Source organism: Mauremys mutica, chromosome 10 (assembly GCF_020497125.1).
Source record: "Mauremys mutica isolate MM-2020 ecotype Southern chromosome 10, ASM2049712v1, whole genome shotgun sequence".
NCBI classification, from domain to species: domain Eukaryota; kingdom Metazoa; phylum Chordata; order Testudines; family Geoemydidae; genus Mauremys; species Mauremys mutica.
This window is the reverse complement of record NC_059081.1, coordinates 81913660-81934076: the sequence shown is the minus strand read 5'-3', so window position 1 is coordinate 81934076 and position 20417 is coordinate 81913660. Positions and strand designations below refer to the sequence as shown.

The following is a 20417-nucleotide window of genomic DNA, read 5'->3' as shown; positions in this document are numbered from 1 at the left end:
CCTTTTTAACACGCACCAAAAGGATGCACGTTTCTTTGTCTTTATACATTAATTTTCATTTTCTTCTCCTCGGCTCTCTGCAGGGATCGTGAAGAGTTCTGGTGAAACGATTGCTAATGCCGACTGGACACATTCGCATCCATTCCTTGCGTAACGCTGCAAGGCCTTGGCCAGTGCCACAGCAGCACACTGCTTACTAGCTTGGCCAAACCCTTCAGTGCACAGGGTAAGAGGGACGCACTGAGGAGTGACGTTACAGCCAAGGGTGCCAGCCAAAATAAATAAATAAATAATGGAGACAGGCAGCATGCCCGTAACCAACAGGAACATTTCCACCGACTGAAAAGGGCCAGTGTGGGGAGCCCAGGCTCTCAGCTCCGTGTGCAGCTCCCCACTGGGAGCCCAGCTACCACCCAGCTACCGGCTCCCCGCCGGGAACGCGGCTACCCCCTCCCGCCCGGCTACCGGCTCCCCGCCGGGAACGCGGCTACCCCCTCCCGCCCGGCTACCGGCTCCCCGCCGGGAACGCGGCTACCCCCACCCGCCCGGCTACCGGCTCCCCGCCGGGAACGCGGCTACCCCCTCCCGGGGAACGCGGCGACCCCCTCCCGCCCGGCTACCGGCTCCCCGCCGGGAACGCGGCTACCCCCTCCCGCCCGGCTACCGGCTCCCCGCCGGGAACGCGGCTACCCCCTCCCGCCCGGCTACCGGCTCCCCGCCGGGAACGCGGCTACCCCCTCCCGCCCGGCTACCGGCTCCCCGCCGGGAACGCGGCTACCCCCTCCCGCCCGGCTACCGGCTCCCCGCCGGGAACGCGGCTACCCCCTCCTGCCCGGCTACCGGCTCCCTGCCGGGTACATAGCTACAGACCAAGGCCTAGCGTGCTCCTGTTGAGCCTCCTTTCAGCCCCCAACGTGCCTGTGTTCCTGCCGCAGACACCTCCCAGCGCTGGTGCTGCGGCTGTGCATTTGAGAGAGACCTGGGCGAGGCTCCCCAGACAACGCGAGAATCGCTACGGCTGCCACCCTCCTCGGCGGGCAGAACAATCCCAGCTGGCAGGACCGCCATCGCTGGCCAAATGGCCAGTCAGGGCAAGGCAGCGGTGAGAATTAAGTCCCTTGGGTTTTGGGAGGTTGGGTGGGGGGACGTGGTGCTGCTTCCAATGTGCGTGTATTAGAAACAAACCCCTCCCCCTTGCAATAGCAGGGGCTCAGGGCCATGCTAGCACCTTGCTCTCCCTTCCAGAGAGAAGGGGGGTGGGTGGGGGCAAGTCTTCGTGTTCTCCTACGCTGCTGTTGCTACTGGCATGAAGCCATGGGACAGCAGCCAGGAACCCGTGCAGGAAGGGGGGGAGCATGGGCCTAGCGATGGTGGGGCGACAGCCCCCTGCCAACTTCGAGTCCCCCTGCTCCCCACCTAACAAAAGCCAGCCCTGCTGCTGCCCCCTGGGAAGGGGTGAAAGGGAAGAAGCCATTGACAATGAGCAGCTGCTAAACAAGAGCGCCCCCCACCCAAAGCCACGGGCAGAGCACCTCTGCAGCTGGCACCCGGGGGAGGACGTCCGGGGAAGATGATGATCCTAATGCCCAGGAACCCCAGGCTTCACCAAAGGCCCCACTCGGCCAGGTGTTGTACAACCTGTTCCTGCCCCACCCCCACCCCTGCGGCTGCACTCCGGAGCAGCGGGGGTCAAAACCGTCCTGCTGCAGCCATGGGAGGGAGAGTCTCTGGTCTGGTGGAGACCGGCTGCTGGGGGGCGGGAGGGGGGCAGATCAAGGGAATGTGGGGCGCCAGAGGGCAGGACTCAGGACGCCAGGAGAGGAGGGAGAGGAGGAGACCTGGGACACCTGGGAGATGGGCCGGCTGGACCACTGGTGGGAAGCAGAGACGGCGGCAGCCAGTCTCATTCTCCACAGAGAAACAGGAAGGGGAACCCCAGAGCCCTGTGTCCGTCCCACGCAGCCCCCCAGGGCAGCAGCTGTTGGGCTCCCTGCCTCTGACCAGTTCGAAAGCACTAAGAGCCGTTCCATACTCCTGACTAGCCAGGAGCTGCAGAGACGGGGCCTCCCACTCCCTGGCCACCGGGCCTGTGTCTACACTGCCATCCAGGAACCCGCGCAAGCAGCAGCCAGTCTCGGAGCCCCGGTCTGCAGCCTGGGGCTCGCGCCGCAGCGCTAGACATAGCGGGGTGGCTGTTCCCCCTTGGCAGGAGCACAGGTGCCATCACCCCCCGCCCCAGCCCCCGAGCACCATCCCCCACACTGCTATAGCTAGCACTGCAGCCTGGCTCTGAGACGCTGCCGTGGCGGGTTTTGGCAGCGTAGACGGAGCCTGGCCACACGGAGCGCACCGGAGCCACAGCGGCTGGAGCCCAAATCCACCTCTTCCCCAGCAGTGGGGCCATTCCTGACCCTTGCCGGTGGCGAGGCCCCTTCCAGCCCCGGAAGCACCCCAAGCAGCCAGTGGGGCTTTGCCTGGCTCCCGCGTTCACTTCTGCATGGCAGCCCCACCGCAGATGCTAGCACGTAGCTGGGAGCCAGACAAGAGCTCTGTGTGAGGCGCTGCCCACAGTACACTGGGATTTACACAGCTCCGGGCAGGATCAGGCAGCCCAGGCCGCATCGGGCTTACAGAGTGCGGCACTCTCCTGCAGCACGGGCATCAGGAAACAACAGCTTCAAATGCACCGTAGCAGCTTTCGAATGGAGCAAAAGCCAGCCTCTCCTGTGCTCTTCATGGACCTGCAGCAGGGTACCGGCAGAGTCTGCGAACCCGACCTTCTCAGGGCTGGGAAAGTGGGTGGGAGAGAAACACTTTCGGGCTTTTCTACTGAGCCTTAAAATAACAGCGTGTGTAGGAGAATTCCTATTCAGCCCCACCCACAGAGCCAAGACCACAGGAGAAATCAGGCTGAACTCCCCATGGGGGATGCTCTCCCCTGAGCACAGAGATCCCTGAGGACAAAGCACATACCTCTAATACTGCTGACCCTTCTCGTCTACCTCTGGGGTGCTCAGCTGCTGCAGGCAAGACCCAGCCACAGTTCACTGAATTCACACGGAAAACGTGAACTGATTTCCAAAGCAAGCCAACCCCGTGGGTTCCAGAGCAACACAAGAGGAAGGGGCACAGCCGCCGGGGGAGGGAAGAAAAAGCACCTCCTTTCTGCCCCACTGGTCTCCAGTCCCAGCCCCAGCCTGCGGCCCCCAAAGCATCAATCAAAAGGGAGAGACTGAACGGGGGGTGGGGGGTCAGCGAGTTGCTGTCTGGAAGGAAACAGCCTTTAGAATCTCCGGGGAGGGTTAAACATTGCCAGGCACTGCACATCTGCACCAGCAGCGCTCCCCGGAGACCAGCAGCACAGAGCTATTTATAAAGCAGCGGACAGCTGTGGTCTGCAATGCGAGACTAAGACTGCAGATGCCAGCCTGTGACAGACTATGGTTTACTCAGATTAGAAAGGTAGGTTATGTACAACACCCCCAGCCCCCCGACACACACACACACACACACACGGAACAAAGCACCTGTACAGAAAGCTGCGTTCATGGGCTACCGTGTCCCTATCCAGCCTTGCTGCTCCCTCACGCCACAGTACCAACACAATCAATCCGTGCACTCTGGCTGCTCCAATTCACCACCAGTCATTCTCCTGCCTAGAATATTGGCAGGTTTTGTTTATAGCCCGTTTGATGCAAGAGGACTCAGGCTGGCTGTAATGGTGAAGGAAAGCAAAGCCACTGTATGTTATTTGTTACCACTGTTAATTTGCAGGAAGAAAATAAACTCATGAGAATCTGTGTACATTGAGCCATAGTCTCCAGCCCCAGGACAGAGATTAGCATTGCAGCCGCTTTCTGCTTAGGGACACGAGAGTGGAATCAGCTTGACCTGCCACTAGGCAGTTTAGGGAGACGTCTCCCTGTCGTGTGGAGACAGAACAGATGAGGGTCCATAGTGCTCCCTCCTTGCCGCAGGCTTTCTTCTCACAGTTTGTTTTATGACGGACCCAAAGAAGGTCAGGGAAGGCTCAATGAATAGCAAGGCAAACACTTAACTGCCACCTCCAACCCTCACTTGGAACCCAGTTTTAAAACCCTCTCCTGGGACCCAAGGTCATACCTGGGTCAGAATTTAGCAGGTGGTTTCATTCTCCCTGTATTAATTGTTCACAGGCACTGCAAGGCCAGATGCTGAATGCACACATCCAAACACAGCTAGGGTAAGTGAGGTTACTCATAGGAGTCTTTCCACAACCTAAGAAAGTGCAGATTCAAACAGTAGCCAACTGCTAACACGTGTATATTCTGTAATTGCACACCCGCACTCCCTTCAGGCCACCACCAGATTTCACCTGGGCCCAGAGGTGCAAAGGAATAATAGAACTGACTTCTTCATGTTTGCTTTTGGTGGTCACCTGATTCAGCATGCACATGCTATACGCCTAGCTATGAGCATGATACAAGATCCCAGTGGGCGCAGAACCTCAGACCTGAGAGCACAACCAGGTGACTGAAATCCAGCCAAACCCGCAGCAGGTACAAGCACCCCCCTCTCTTACAGAAGAGAGGTGCTCACTCTGGCAGTTATTGCTCCCTACAGAGCACCCCTTACCTGTCTGGGCTGAGACAACGCTTCGGGAGTCCGAATCCAACTTCTTCACTAGAGTTTTGGGGTCAATCTTCATCCCAGCAAAGACGTCAGAGGACAAAAAAGCCCAGTCCTGAGCCAAAGACAAAATTAAACACGCACTTTAATATTGAGAGGAATAAAATAATTGCAAAATTCAGGCCCAGTAGCCCATTGGTTCATGATATGTAAGTGTGCACTGTACCTCAGAGGACACAGCCAAAATACTGGTTTCCAGCTCATTGGTTTTTACTACAAATATTTATGGGTCTCTGTGACGGGCATTCTCGGGGTGCAACCTGGAACTGGAGTACTGCTGAGCCCTCTGTCTCACCAACCTGCACTGCCTCTCACACTGTGATCATGTGACAAGCTGCAAATCCCTCCAGGTCCTGCACTCACACAAGCATTCACAGGCAGGGACACACCCAGCTTTCACCAGCCACTCATGAACCAACAAGAGAGAGGCTCCAGCCAGTTCCCCCCAGCTCCCCAGCCGAGGAACCCCAGAGCTGCACTGTCCTGTCCTAGTAAAAAACTTGACCAGTGTAAGTTTATTATCCAGTCCGCCCCTCCGTCAACGTGGAGAGGACATGCACGGGATTGTATTCACTGAGCTAAGGTTTTTTTCATGCACTTCACTCAAACTACACTGGTTTTAGGTAAAATATAAAACAGATTTATTAACTACGGATAGATTTTAAGTGAGTATAAGTAATAGCATACAGATCAAAGCAGATTACCTAAGAAATAAAACAAAATTGCAATCTAAATTCTATACACTAGACAGGATTTGAATCAATACCACTCACCCTGGTGGTATAAACAGTTCACCAATCTTCCATATACAGGCTGGGATTCCTCCTTTCCTGCCTGGGACCACCTCCCCAGTCCCGTCTTTGTTCCAGGTCTTAAGTTCTGGGGGGAGATTATGTCACTTCCAACTTTTATAGCTTCTCCCATGTGGCAGGAACTTCATTGTCCCAAACAAAGCCCACAGCACAGTTTGTGGAAAACTACAGGCACAAGATGGAGTCCAGTGTCACATGACCTGGTCACATGCCCTGGCGTGCTTCAATGAGTCATAGCAGCCATTGTCCACTGGGTGGACATAAGCTTCTTCTAAGGCCTATTGTGTTACTTAATGGGCAATCAGCTTGAATAGTCCATTCGCAATGGGCTGGCTAGACTGGATGTAAACTACCTTCTGGGTGTCATCCCAGGAGCAAACATATTTTAAACACTGGTACATAGTCAATATTCACAACTTCTGATACAATTATAGCATACACAATCCAACAGGATATTAATGTTCAACAGATCAAGACATTTAGAATGATCCCTTACAAAGCATATTTTGTACAAAACATATTCTAATTATATCACTATGGTGAATTTGGGGGTGCCAGGTTCTTGCTTTAGGGTACAGAGTATCACAGTCTCTTCTAAGCACATTTAAGGATAGCCACAAGTAGCCACCAGTGGTGTGGTCTCGTTTGGTTAGCCAAGCCCATTCAGTCTGGAAACAGGGTTGCAAGTCTCCTAAGAGCAGTCTTCCCCACCAGATTTTCAGCACTTCCAGGTTTGAGCACAGCATTTCCATAGGGAGTTTCACAATCACCCATAGACAAAACCAAACCACATCTTAGTCACACTGAAAAAACACATAATGCTATCATTACCCACAATCATCCCACCCTGCCTGCTAGAGGAAGTACGGCAAGCAGCTCCTTCCTAAGGCCTGGCGTCAGATCACAGAGGCAAAACTGCAGAGGTGCCTAGTGGCATTTGCAGAAGAACTGAGCAGGTTGAGCACTTGACTTCTGAGCCAATGAGAGTTAGGCACTGAACCCAATTAGGTGCTTTTGAAAACCCCACTAGGCACCTCTCTGCATCGTTAGACACCTAACTTTTGTAGAGCCAGCCCCTGGTTTGCACATGGTTTCTGTACTGGCATGATTGTTTTGGTTAGGAGTCGTTGCTGTAGTTTTTTTAAGAGGGGTATCCCAGACTTTCTCCTCAGAGTATATTCTGTGGCAGCTGAGTGCCTGGCTGTAGATAGCAGATTGGTTGGTGTGTTTGGGGTGGTTATGGGATCTATGAAGCTGTGGTGATCCAGGGGTTTCTTGTATACAGTTTTCTGTAGAGTTCCATTGTTGAAGCTATCGTGGGGTCCAGGAAGTTGGTGGTTGTGTGGGAGTGTTCCAGAGAGAGCTTAATGGTGGATGTTGAAGCTGCGGAGGAAATCTATCAGGGCATTTAGGTCGTCTGTCCAGAGGATGAAAATATCGTTGTTGTATCTTAGGTTATCACTGGTTTCATGATGCATTTGTCCAGAAATTCTTCTTCAAGGTGGCCCATGAAGAGGCTGGCATATTGGGAAGCCATCCAGGTACCCACGGCTCTTCCCATGGTTTGGACAAAGTGTTCATCATTGAATGTAAAGCGGTGATGGGTGAGGAAGAAATGGATGAGTTTGGCAATGTGTTTGCGGTGGAGATATGAGGTTTGTTGATTGTCTCGTAAATATTTATGGCAGACAGCTATGCTGTCATTGTACGGGATGTAGGTGTATAGGGAAGTGACATCCACAGTGGTGAGGATGGTGTTCTGAGGCTGTTAATGTTGCAGAGTTTGGAAGTCAGTTGTGTCCTGGAGGACGCTGGCCCTTTGTGTGGTGCGGGACTTGAGGATGGTTTCTATGAATCCCAATATTTCTTCAGAAAGAGTGCCATGGCCAGATATGATGGGTCTGCCTGGATTCCTTTGTTTGTGTATCTTGGGAAGCATATAGAAAGTTCACGGGGGATGAGTTTATAGAGTTTCTCTTGGATTTTTTGGGGGAAGGATTTGATGATATCCTTAAATTCCTGAGTAAATTGTGGTGTGGGGTCTTCTTTGGGTTCTTTATAGTAAGTGGTGTCAGAGAGTTGTCAGTGGCCTTGTTAACGTTGCCATCATGGTTGAGGATTACAATGGCGTCCCCTTTGCCTGCTGGTTTGATCACTATCCGGTGGTTGGATTTCAGGGACTACATGGCTGTCCTCTCTGCGGTGGAGAGACTGTGGTAGATATGAAGCTTGTTAAGGATTTCAGTCATTTTTTTTCTGAAGCAATCTATGTAATGATCAAGAGCGTGGTTTCATCCACTTTGCGGTGTCCAGTCAGATGATTCTTTTGTCTTATGACTGTTGGTGGTTAAGAGAATCATTTCTTACCGTAACAGTTATACCAATACACCCCCTAGTGTGGGCACAGTATTGCAGGACTAGACGAGCAGTCTCCAACCTTCTCAGTCCTGGCATCCACCTATAACTACTGCCTAACCCACCGAGCTGAGAAGCAACACTGAACTCCTGCAGCATTACTGAAGGACAGGCCATCAGGGCTGGTTCTAGAGCAGACAAGCAGTGCGGTCATGCTAGGTGCCCTCCAGAAGGGGCCAATGAACTGCTGTACTGCTCAGCCCCTGTCCCTCCTCCGCTCCTGATTGGCTAGCCATTGTTTGTTTGACTGGGGGGGGTGAGAACGAAAACGTTTTCCACCCTGGCTGGAAAAACAGAGCAGTGTAAAAGACACCCTGGGCTGGAGAATTAAAGGGACACAGCCATTCAACAGTCTAGATTACACCCTGGGCTATGTCACAGACATTTAAAAACAGACACTACCTCAACACAATGAAGGAAGTGCAAGTTCCTACTTAATGGTGTGTTGTCAAAAAAAGATTCCATCTAGAAACGAGAGCACAGAACAAATCAGAGAGAAGGACAGCTATTTCGCCGCAGAGACCTGCACTGTTCCCAACTCTTCAGTACTACAAGTCTCATAATATTCAAAGCCCCAGCTACTGGAGTCATGTGATTTTGAGAATCTTGGCTATAAAAAGAAGTTAAGTTTCTAGCCCTCATAGTTGTAGGGAAAAGCTTGAAAATGTGGCCTCTGAAAGGCACATTTTCATTGTTGCTCTCTTAGTTGTTTCCATAGCATTCTTCCAGCAATGTTCTAGATCTCATTCAGTAAATGTGGGGGTGAAAAGAAAACGAGGGGACTTCATGCAGCATAGTTCCCTTATTCAGACTTCTGATTTTTCTGCTGGGTACATGTCCTCAGTTAAACAAGGGGATACAGCGGGGTGGGCAAACTCCGGCCCGCGAGCTGTTTTAAGCTGGCCTGCGAGCTCCCGCTGGGGAGCAGGGTCGGGGGCCACACCACGTGGCTTGGCCTTGCTCCGGTGCTCCAGCTGGGGCGCAGGGTCAGAGGCCGCACCATGCGGCTCAGCCCTGCTCTGGCGCTCCGGCAGGGGCACTGGGCCGGGGCTGCACTACACGGCTCCCAGACGACGCGGCATGGCCCCACTCTGGCTCCTATGCACTCCAATGGCCCCCTCCGGCGCTCCAACAGGAGCTGCAGGGGGCAGTGCCTGCGGCCGCAGCAACTCGCAGAGCCACCTGGCTGCACCTCCGTGTAGGAGCCGAAGGGATATGCCACTGCTTCCTGGAGCTGCTTGATGTAAGCACTGCTCGGAGCCTGCACCCGAGCCTCTCCCCATACCCCAACCCCTCACCCCAGCCCAGAGCACGTACCTGCACCCCAAACCTCTCCTCCCCAGCCCCACTCCAGAGCCCACACCCCCAGCTGGAACCTGAACCCCTTCTTGCACTGCTGCCCCACCCCTGATCCCCCTCCCGCCCTCCGAACCCCTTGGTCCCAGCCCAGAGCACCCTCCTACACCCCAAACTCCTCATCTCAGCCCCAGCCCAGAGCCTGAACCCCCTCCAGCACCCCAACCCCTATTTTGTGAGCATTCATGGCTCACCATACAATTTCTATTCCCTGATGTGGCCCTTGGGCCAAAAAGTTTGCCCACCCCTGGGATACAGTGATGTTACAGTACTACACAAGGACCAGTCGTAGAAATGTAGAATTTTGCACCTTGCTTGTTTGTTTGTTTTTAAATATTAGCATATTTAAGAAGTCTGAGGAAGAGACTGCTCAGATTTGGCTGAGCAGGCCCCAAAACATTAACTGCACCTGCACCACAAATTATTATCTCCTTCCATGAGAAAATAGTCCTGTGACTCATGCAGGCAACAAGGTGTGGGGGAAGAGGAGATGGCAGAGGGTGAAAGATGACAGATGAACTCCTCCCCCCACATACACATTAAACACACACTGTCAGGATCACTGCATATGAGAGTTGTTGTGTGATTAACGAAGAGGGAGAGACCAAGGCAGATTTTAACAGAAAATGTCATACTCGGCTACACCAGGATATGGTAATAAGAGCCAAATAAAGAGAGGAGAGCACTAACATTCAATCTCTTACTGTACATGTGACATTCCTTTTTAGGCCCTTCCATGTTACTGATGCATGAACATTGCCTGCATCGCTTGGAAGAATTTGATGGAACAATCCATTTTCTGTTGGCTAGAGTCTAGCAACACACAAATACAACCACATTCAAAGACTGTTGTTTAAGTTGCAAAGCCAAGCACTCAAACGTTAGGAAAGCTAAAATTAAGGCTGATAGTGCAATCTTTAATTTAGTCCTCTTGTGCATGTGCACTGTGATACAGTCTTTAATTACATGATCAAAGACTAGCTTTTCCAGAGGACCCCTGCCTCATTCAGTGCACTGGGTGGATGGGCTCGCGGGAGAAGAGGCAGCTGTTCAATATTTGTTTTTATCCTCATCTCTCAATGCGTGGTCCCTACTTCATTCACTGCACACCAGCCAAACCCTGGACCAAATACAGAATTATTAATTTCCTTGTGAACTCTGTGGTGCTGACTGCTGCAGCACCCAAGCCTCACAAACAATAATGAATTAGCTGCACAACATTCCTGTGAAATGATGAGGGGTTTTACAGCAGGGGAAATTACTGGGAAATTTAAAGCCAAAATCCACAAGTGACTATTAATTTCAGGTGCCTCAGTGATCGGACACCCCTAATTTTTCAGCATACTGGGCATTTCTGTAGCCTTTCTACATTCAAAGCAGGGCACAGAAATCTAACAGCCCAGTGAGGTCAGTGGGTAAGTACTGTCCCCGTTTTATAGAGGGAAACGGGAAGGCCACAGAGACAGCCAGTGGCACTGCCAGGTTGCCAGAGGTGCTAAGCAACCACAACTTCTAATGCGGTGGTTTCCAAATGGTAGGTCACAACCCCTTTCGGGGTGATGGCGATCCCTACTGTGCACAAGACGCCATTTTGCTCTGTACAAAATGACCTCGCATGTACAGTGTGTGTGAGGTCACTATTCATGGAGGATGTGGAAAAATTGGAAAGAGTCCAGCGGGCAACAAAAATGATTAGGGGGCTGGAGCACACGACTTATGAGGAGAGGCTGAGAGAACTAGGATTGTTTAGTCTGCAGAAGAGAAGAATGAGGGGGGATTTGATAGCTGCTTTCAACTACCTGAAAGAGGATGGATCTAGACTGTTCTCAGTGGTACCTGATGACAGAACAAGGAGTAATGGTCTCAAGTTGCAGTGGGGGAGGTTGAGGTTGGATATTAGGAAAAACTTTTTCACTCAGAGAGTGGTGAAGCACTGGAATGGGTTACCTAGGGAGGTGGTGGAATCTCCTTCCTTAGAGGTTTTTAAGGTCAGGCTTGACAAAGCCCTGGCTGTGATGATTTAGTTGGGAATTGGTCCTGCTTTGAGCAGGGGGTTGGATTAGATGACCTCCTGAGGTCCCTTCCAACCCTGATATTGTATGATTCCTCTACAAAATGGCATCCTCTGCACAGCATGAACTCACATACTCCATACGCGCGAGGTCACGGGGTGCAGAGAATGCCTTCTGAACAGCAAAATGGCGTCCTCCTTGTGGTGTGACCTCACATTCTGGTGCATGCAAGGTCATGCTGTGCGGAGGACACCACTTTGCTCTTCAAAATGGCATCCTCCATGCTGTCTGGGGTCCCAGGTGGAAATAATTCATTAAAACAGGGTTGTGCCAGCAAAAAGTTTGGGAACTCCTATTCTACAGAGTTCAGGTGAGTGCTCAACACTGCTGACAACCTGGGCCCAGCTGTCTCAAGCTGGTCACCTGGCCATGCAGAACACTCCATTAGTGACCACCTGTGCAAGGGGTTTGAAACTGGGAATGGGCAACAGGGGATGGGTCACTTGATGATTGCCTGTTCTGTTCACTCCCTCTGGGCACCTGGCATTGGCCATGGTCAGAAGACAGGATACTGAGCTAGCTGGACCTTTGGTCTGACCCAGTATGGCTGTTCTTATGAGTCTGAAATTTGGTTTAATAGGTCTGAAGATCAAATGACATTTTCAAGGTTCTTCCATCGCTAAAACCAACATCCTGCTAGTGCTATTTTCCTTATGAGCTCATCTGTTTTACCTTGGGGCAAGAGGAATTCCAATTCTGCTTACCTCAGACAGGACAAAAGTCACGGGCATTTGATCTTGCCCACTGTTCATCTGCAAAGCCCTGCTGGTGAGAAGAATTTTTGGTTGTGCTCCAGTGTCTTCTACAGAAATGCTCTTAAGAATCCTAACAAACAGAAAGCAATTCACAGCACCTTCAGTGGTGCAGGAACCCTATAGTGTCTCACTCCCTTCCATCTACCAACACTCCACAGTCAACATCTCTGACATCTTTCGCAAAACCAGCACTGCCGGCCAGATGGACTTGTAAGCAGCTAAGATTTATGTAACATCTCAGCTAGACTCTGTTCAAGATCTCAGGTTTACAGATTCTTACTCCAAGGGCTTGTCTTCACTATGGAGCTAAACTGGCACTGCTGCAATCAATGCAGGTCTAGTGAAGACACGCTCAATCAACTGGAGAGCGCTCGCCCATCAATTTCGGTACTCTACCTCAATGAGAGTCGGAAGCAGTGTTGGCGGGAGAGCATCTCCCATCGACATAGCGTAGCATGGACCCTGCGGTAAGTAGATCTAAGCTACATTGACCTGAGTTACGCTGCTAACCTAACTCAAATTGCGTAGCTTAAATCGACCAGCAGCTGTAGTGAAGACAAGACCTTACTGTGAGCCTTCAAACATGATCAACAAGAAGTGCAAGAAATCAGTTTGCAAAACACACACAAAAAAAGATAAGCCACGCATAGGTCTCTGCCATTCAGGAATATTTAAACACAGGGTTTGAAAAACAGATCCAATCTCATCTGCTTTTCTGTTTGTTGAGACAATACCCGAACATGCCTCAAACAGATTTCCAGGGAGTGGCTTAAAGTTCGCCCATTTGCTCTGGAATGTGATGTGTTCACAATGCTTGTGCCTACACTAGCCTTCTTTTCCCAAAATTACCCACTATTTCAGCTCCACCAGTGCAAGGACAGTAGATGCACTACTGTAGACAAAAACAATGAGGAGTCCTTGTGGCACCTTAGAGACTAACAAATTTATTTGGGCATAAACTTTCATGGGCTAAAAACCTCTTCATCAGGTAGACTGGCAAGCTCCTTTTTAACCACAAGTCTAGGCAACATGGTACTTACAGAGCCAGCAGCCTGTTTGCACTAGCATTCCCATTATCACTGCCACTGGTGGAGCTGAGCCAGTGGTAGCAACGATGAGGAAACTTTAAGCTAAAGCTAATATACAGAAAGCCAGGGTGGTGACCTACACCTGACACTGTTTTAACTTGAAGATACTTTCCTGTATGAATTGCCGAAGAACCTCTATGGCAAGTCTGTCTGTTCTTAGGCAAGTTTCTTATAGACTCGTAGACTTTAAGGCCAGTAGGGACCATCATGATCATCTAGTTTGTCCTGCTGCACATTGCCGGCCACAGAACCTAACTCTCCCATTCCTGTAAGAGACCCCTAACCTCATGCTGAGTTACTCAAGTCCTCAAATCATGGTTTAAAGACTTCAAGTTACAGAGAATCCCACCATTTCCAATAGTTTAAGCCTGCAAGTGCCCCCTGCCCCATGCCTTGTTGTCTTATCCTATCTCTGTGAAAGAGAAAATTAAAGTATTTTTCTAGAGTATCTCATGGGGATGTTCCAAAATGTTTGTAACAACCTTAAAGATTAAAAGTGCCAAATACACTAAACGCTCAATGTCATTACATTGCATACATATGTCATTACATATGCATCCGATGAAGTGGGTATTCACCCACGAAAGCTCATGGTCCAATATGTCTGTTAGTCTATAAGGTGCCACAAGACTCTTTGCTGCTTTTAATGTCCTTACAGATACTTAAACGGAGTACTTTTTGTTACTGCTCTGAACAAGGCTGAGACTAATACCTTACACAATCCCTTAAATCAAAAGCTTTTACACCCTTTTCCCAGACTCTCCACTATTGCCTAAGGTCAGCGATCAACTATAAAGCAAACAGGTTTCAGAGTAGCAGCTGTGTTTGTCTGTATCCGCAAAAAGAACAGGAGTACTTGTGGCACCTTAAAGACTAAAAAATTTATTTTAGCATGAGCTTTCGTGAGCTGCAGCTCACTTCTTCAGATGCATAGAATGGAACACACAGACAGGAGATATTTATACATACAGAGAACATGAAAAGGTGGAAGTATGCATACCAACAGGCAGAGTCTAATCAATTGAGATGAGCTATCGTTAGCAGGAGGAAAAAAAAACTTTTTGAAGTGATAATTAAGATGGCCCATAGAAGGTGTGAGGAGAACTTAACATAGGGAAATAGATTCAATTGGTGTAATGACCCAACCATTCCCAGTCTTTGTTTAGGCCACAGTTAATAGTATCTAGTTTGCATATTAATTCAAGTTCAGCAGTTTCTCTTTGGAGTCTGTTTTTGAAGTTTTTTTGTTGCAAAATTGCCACCTTCAAGTCTGTCATTGAGTGGTTAGAAAGGTTGAAGTGTTCTCCCACTGGTTTTTGAATGTTATGATTCCTGATGTCAGATTTGTGTCCATTTGTGTCCAAACCGGACAGTCTCTACGCAAAAGAATAAATGGACACAAATCTGACATCAGGAATCATAACATTCAAAAACCAGTGGGAGAACACTTCAACCTTCTAACCACTCAATGACAGACTTGAAGGTGGCAATTTTGCAACAAAAAAACTTCAAAAACAGACTCCAAAGAGAAACTGCTGAACTTGAATTAATATGCAAACTAGGAAAGACTGGGAATGGTTGGGTCATTACACCAATTGAATCTATTTCCCTATGTTAAGTTCTCCTCACACCTTCTATGGGCCCTCTTAATTATCACTTCAAAAAGTTTTTTTTTCCTCCTGCTCATCTCAATTGATTAGACTCTGCCTGTTGGTATGCATACTTCCACCTTTTCATGTTCTCTGTATGTATAAAGATCTCCTGTCTGTGTGTTCCATTCTATGCATCCGAAGAAGTGAGCTGCAGCTCACGAAAGCTCATGCTAAAATAAATTTGTTAGTCTTTAAGGTGCCACAAGTACTCCTGTTCTTTTTATAAAGCAAACAGTCACTATAGACCTCCCAGTGTCACCCACTCACCATGGATTGTCTTTCCTGCTTCTCCCAGAATGTGACAAGAGTTTTCCTAAGAGCTCACAACCCAGCATTTAAATAGCAGGCAGGTAAAGAGACACATAAGCAAGGACCAAAGTGTTGGCCGTAGATGGAAGACTGGAGTCTCTGGTGGCTACCAACGTAACTGGTGCCAACAGGAACCATGTGTAGGGATGAGGACAAAGGCAAGTTGCAAGGGGAGATTTAAATGAGGATGGGGCAGCTTTGCAAGTCCTGATGGACAGGGATGGGAGAAAGCAGAGGTCCCTGCAGGAAAAAGAGGGGATCAAGGCCAGCATTATGGGAAGAGCAGAGGTTGGACTTGTGAGGAAGGGCATGGCTGAATGTTGCAGGAGAAGACCAGCCGTTTGGAGGAGAGAGGTGATCACACACAGGCCATGGACCTGGGCCTAGCAGCAGCCTCTGGGAGGGAGACGAGACGGCCAAAGTGGAGGAGGTTCCAGCAAGGAGGACAGGACACGAACAGGCGAGACAACTGACAGCGAAGGACACGGGCTGAGACAGCACAGGGGGCTCCCACGTGGTGGCAGGATGTGAGGCCAGGGCCAGCGGCCTACACCTGGGTCTCCCGCTGCAGGGCGCTGGGTAACAAAGGCTGCGCCTTGCTGTCAGCGTGGGCACTGCCAGGCCCCACAGCTCACACGGGCTGCATGCGCCAGAGACCCAGCAGGGGTCCAGAGCAGCCACGAGCATGGACATGCCCTAAACCAGCGCTAGAGCTACACCAGAGCTGCGCGTGCCCACCAGACCCCACGCCTCGGCCACCCCACATAGCGCCCCTCCGCTGGCATGGCGCGGCCCGTCGCTCCTCAACACCCCCCTCTGCTGGCATGGCGCGGCCCGCCGCTCCCCAACACCCCCCTCCACTGGCATGGCGCAGCCCGCCGCTCCCCAACACCCCCCTCCGCCGGCATGGCGCAGCCCGCCGCTCCCCAACACCCCCCTCCGCCGGCATGGCGCGGCCCGCCACTCCCATGGCGCAGCCCGCCCCTCCCCAACCCCCCCTCCGCCGGCATGGCGCGGCCCGCCGCTCCCCAACACCCCCCTCCGCCGGCATGGCGCGGCCCGCCGCTCCCCAACACCCCCCTCCCATAGGCGGCAGGTTTGTATAATTTTTGGTGGGGCCCAAAATGGTGGTGCCCCCCCCACTCCTGCCCTGTAAGCTGATATAAAATGAAGCTACAACGTGTCAGTGCCACAAGATTACAAGGGTCAATTAAAAGTGGAAAGTCAGAAGCAGCACTTGCCTACTTCAATATACGGTATTATATTTTGTTGCACCTGTTGTGATGAAGTGGGAATGTTCTTAATATTTTCTCTGAATACTGTGTGGGTGCCTCAGTTTCCCCTGCAAGATGCCAACTAAAGGTGTTGGGGACAAAGAGATCAGGTGGCCTCCTTGTCCGGAAGAGACAGAGGCCAGAGGAGGGAGTGTCAGTTTGGAGCTGGCTGGGGAAATGGGGAGAGACCCAGAACTTGGTTCTGGGCTCCCCACCCCCCAAGATGGACCTGACAGAGGGGTTCTGTTTTCTGTACCAACAAGCTCTGTTTAAACTGTGTTCCCGTCATCTAATAAACCTTCTGTTTTACTGTCTGGCTGAGAGTCACATCTGACTGCAGAGTTGGGGTGCAGGGACCTCTGGTTGCCCCAGGACCCGCCTGGGCAGACTCGCTGTGGAAAGTGCATGATGTGGAAGGGCAAGCTGAATGCTCCGAGGTCAGACCCAGGAAGGTGTAAGCTTCTTGCCCTGGAGACAGTCTGCTCCAAGAGAGGAGGCTCCCCCAGAGTCCTGACTGGCTTTGTATGGAGTTGTTCCAAAGCATCACAGCATCCCCTTCCACACCGTGCACTTCCCAGAAGTCCGCACAGGCACTGACACTCCCTCCTCCAGCCTTTGTCTCTTTTCCAGGCATTAGGAGGCCACCCAATCTCTCTGTTCTCCAACACCTTCAGTTGGCACCTTGCAGGGGAAACTGATTTGGGAGAAATGAAGTAAAAGCTGCCCAAACCGAGCTTGAGCACTCCTGAATTTTGAGGTGTTCAAATCTGGAAGGCAGGTGCTGGGGGTGGGAGAGGGCTGTGGGCTCCATGGGGGAGCATGGCAGCAACTATCTGGAGCTGCACGGAGCCAGACACGCTGGTCTGAGTGGCACAGTAAGCGGTTTGGGGGTTGGAGAAGGGGTAGGGGGTTCCGGGGGGCAGTCAAGGGACAGGGAGCTGTGGGGGCTGGATGGGGCAGAGGTTCGGAGGGGCAGTCAGGGGACAGGCAGCAATTGGATAGGCATGGGAGTCCAGGGGGTTTATCAGGGGACAGGTAGTGGGTGGGGTCTTGGAGGGAAGTTGGGTGGGGTCTCAGGAGGGGGCAGTTGGGGACAAGGAGATGGGAGGCTTAGATAGGGGCTGGGGTCCCAAGGGGCAGTTAGGGGCAGGGGTCTCGGGAGGGGGTAATCGGGGGACAAGGACCAGTGGTGCTTAGATAGGGGGTGGGGGTCCTGGGGGGAGTTGGGACAGGGGTCTGGGGAGGGGGCAATCAGCGGCCAGGGGCTGGGATTCAAAGGGCTCTGGGCTCCCCGTGGTTGCAGGCAGCCCAGAGCCCTCTGACTCCCGGCCGCGGCTGGGATTTAAAGGGCTCTGGGCTCCCCGCGGTTGCAGGCAGCCCAGAGCCCTCTGCCTCCCGGCCGCGGCTGGGATTTAAAAGGCTCTGGGCTCCCCGCGGTTGCAGGCAGCCCAGAGCCCTCTGCCTCCCCTGCGCTCCAAGCAGGGGAGAAACCTAGCTCCAAATACTGGTGGAGCAGAGCCCCTGATTGTCAATATTCCTGGGGCTTTAGCCCCACGAGCCCATATAAATTGGCGCCCATGCCCCCTCCGCCGGCATGGCACGGCCCGCCCCTCCCCAACACCCCCCTCCGCCGGCATGGCACGGCCCGCCCCTCCCCAACACCCCCCTCCGCCAGCATGGCGCGGCCCGCCCCTCCCCAACACCCCCCTCCGCCGGCATGGCACGGCCCGCCCCTCCCCAACACCCCCCTCCGCCGGCATGGCACGGCCCGCCCCTCCCCAACACCCCCCTCCGCCGGCATGGCACGGCCCGCCCCTCCCCAACACCCCCCCCCCGCCGGCATGGCACGGCCCGCCCCTCCCCAACACCCCCCTCCGCCGGCATGGCACGGCCCGCCCCTCCCCAACACCCCCCTCCGCCGGCATGGCGCGGCCCGCCCCTCCCCAACACCCCCCTCCGCCGGCATGGCGCGGCCCGCCCCTCCCCAACACCCCCCTCCGCCGGCATGGCGCGGCCCGCCCCTCCCCAACACCCCCCCTCCGCCGGCATGGCGCGGCCCGCCCCTCCCCAACACCCCCCTCCGCCGGCATGGCGCGGCCCGCCGCTCCCCAACACCCCCCTCCGCCGGCATGGCGCGGCCCGCCCCTCCCCGACCCCTGCTGGCACCTCCCCCCCTTTTCTGGCTTGGCGCAGCCCACCCTGGCCAGCACCCCTACCTCCACGGGCATGGTGTAGCCCGCCCCTCTCCGACCCCTCCCCAGAACCCCCCTCCGCTGCCATGGTACAGCCCGCCCCCCGGGCAGAGCACATGGCACAGCCACGCACTAGTACCTCCTCCCTCCCCGCATGCGGGATGGTACAGCCCGACAGGCTCTATCCCCCCCTCCCCGCACACGAAATGGTATCTCCCGGTGCACCCCTTTTACCTTTCCGGGCTCCGCCCGCCAACCGCTGGTCCCGCCCGCCCCATCCTGGCTGCCCGGGTCCCGCGGGCCCCTCAGCCTCGGGGCCGCCTGGTGCAGCCGCGGACGCTTCGCTTTCCCCACCATGGCCGGGCTGCCGGGCTCGGCGTGTGTGCAGCGGCGATGGGCTTCCCCGGAACGCGGCGCCGCACGGCGCGTTCCCCCTCCCCCAAGGGCCGGGGCATGGGGCGGGGCCCGCGCTCCGCAGTCCGATGCGCTGGAGCCGGTCCCGGGTCGGACCCGAGCGGCCCCGGGTGCTGCCCCCTTCCAGCTTTAGGCAGTTGGAGGCCGCGCCCGGGCTGGAGCCGCCGCGCAGAACAGCGCCAGCCGCTGTTAACTCTGAAGCCTAATGGTGCCGGGCGATATGCTAGTGACTGGCTGCTGCGGGTTGCAGCCGCTCTCCGGAGAGGTGCCAGGGCAGCCTGCTGCGAGGAGCTGGTTACTGGCAAAGATTGCTCGGGTGGAGAAAATGCGACCCCCTTCCCACAAAATAATTACTGCCTATTTCTCCCTGCCCCGGCAGAAAAACTCCTTCCTAAACCTAAGCCCGGTGATCCCTGGGGCCCTGAGCCAGGAACCTCACAGCAATCAAACAGCTTCCAGGTATAGACTAGGATGACCAGACAGGAAGTGTGAAAAATCAGGATGGGGTGGAGGGTAATAGGTGCCTATATAAGAGACAGCCCCAAATATCAGGACTGTCCCTTTAAAATTGGGACATCTGGTCACCCTAGTATAGCCTGTCCTGGTGCTCCTGAGAGTAGGGGGAACTAACTTTATAGAATTAGACAAAATACACTTACTGCTAGCAGAGCAAAAGCTGCATTTCTTATTTAGAAACATATTCCTGTGCTCTTTCTACTCTCCAGGGAACGGGGAAAGCAGAAGCACTTACACAGATGTCAAATCAAAACACATTTGTTCTTAGTGTGGTGCCCTCCCCGCCCGGGGAATTTACTCCACGGCTTGTTGTTTCATAGAGAAATATGGAATATGCAGCACAAATGGTAAGAGATGTGATGGAACGAGCCTCTTGCAGAATATGTTTTTCTCTCCAATTTATTGAGGGGGCCATTTTCCATTTTCAGTGCATCTTATGACGCTCACCAAAAACACTTTCCCCCATTAATGTTAGTGCAAGTTATCTCCCTTCCCCTTGAGAAGAAAGGGGCATTTTGTTTCAGCTGTTGACAAATAAGAGTGAACACTTAGCCAGAAGGCTGTATGGATTTGTTATACTGCAATCTAAGCATGTGGTCCAGGGTGTAATAAACCAATTTACGGAACTGACAAAAGGCATAAATAGCCAGCCCACTGGCTATCTGTATCTAGGTGTGTGAGGGTGAAATAAACAGCTGCTTATCTTCCCCCTCCGGAACTAGAAGATGCAACCTCACAAAATCTATTCCTTCTGCTTTTCTTTGTGTCTTCCACTGCTGAGTACCTGCCCGTCTATCTCCCCACAGCAGGACTGCATGCAATACTTGACAATGACTCCCTCTGCTGGATCTGCACCAGGCTGGATAAAAATCAATGAGTTTTTTTAATCGGATT

At 52.9% G+C, this 20417-nt stretch overlaps 1 protein-coding gene across 2 annotated transcripts in view; it reads right to left on the bottom strand.

Annotated features, from left to right (window-relative positions):
- Window positions 1–19070, bottom strand: part of SLX9 (SLX9 ribosome biogenesis factor) — a 109710-nt gene extending 90640 nt beyond the window's left edge. Inside the window, exons 1-2 of one of the 2 annotated variants that reach the window (XM_044978532.1) lie at window positions 18828–19070; window positions 4615–4723 (exon numbers count right to left, since the gene is read on the bottom strand). In XM_044978532.1, the coding sequence (XP_044834467.1) occupies window positions 4615–4723; window positions 18828–18950 (232 nt within the window). In that variant the 5' untranslated portion in view covers window positions 18951–19070. Of the gene's footprint in view, window positions 1–4614; window positions 4724–5441; window positions 5664–18827 lie in introns of those variants that run through there. The other variant, XM_044978533.1, reaches the window with a different exon arrangement.
- Window positions 19071–20417: the final 1347 nt, after the last annotated feature.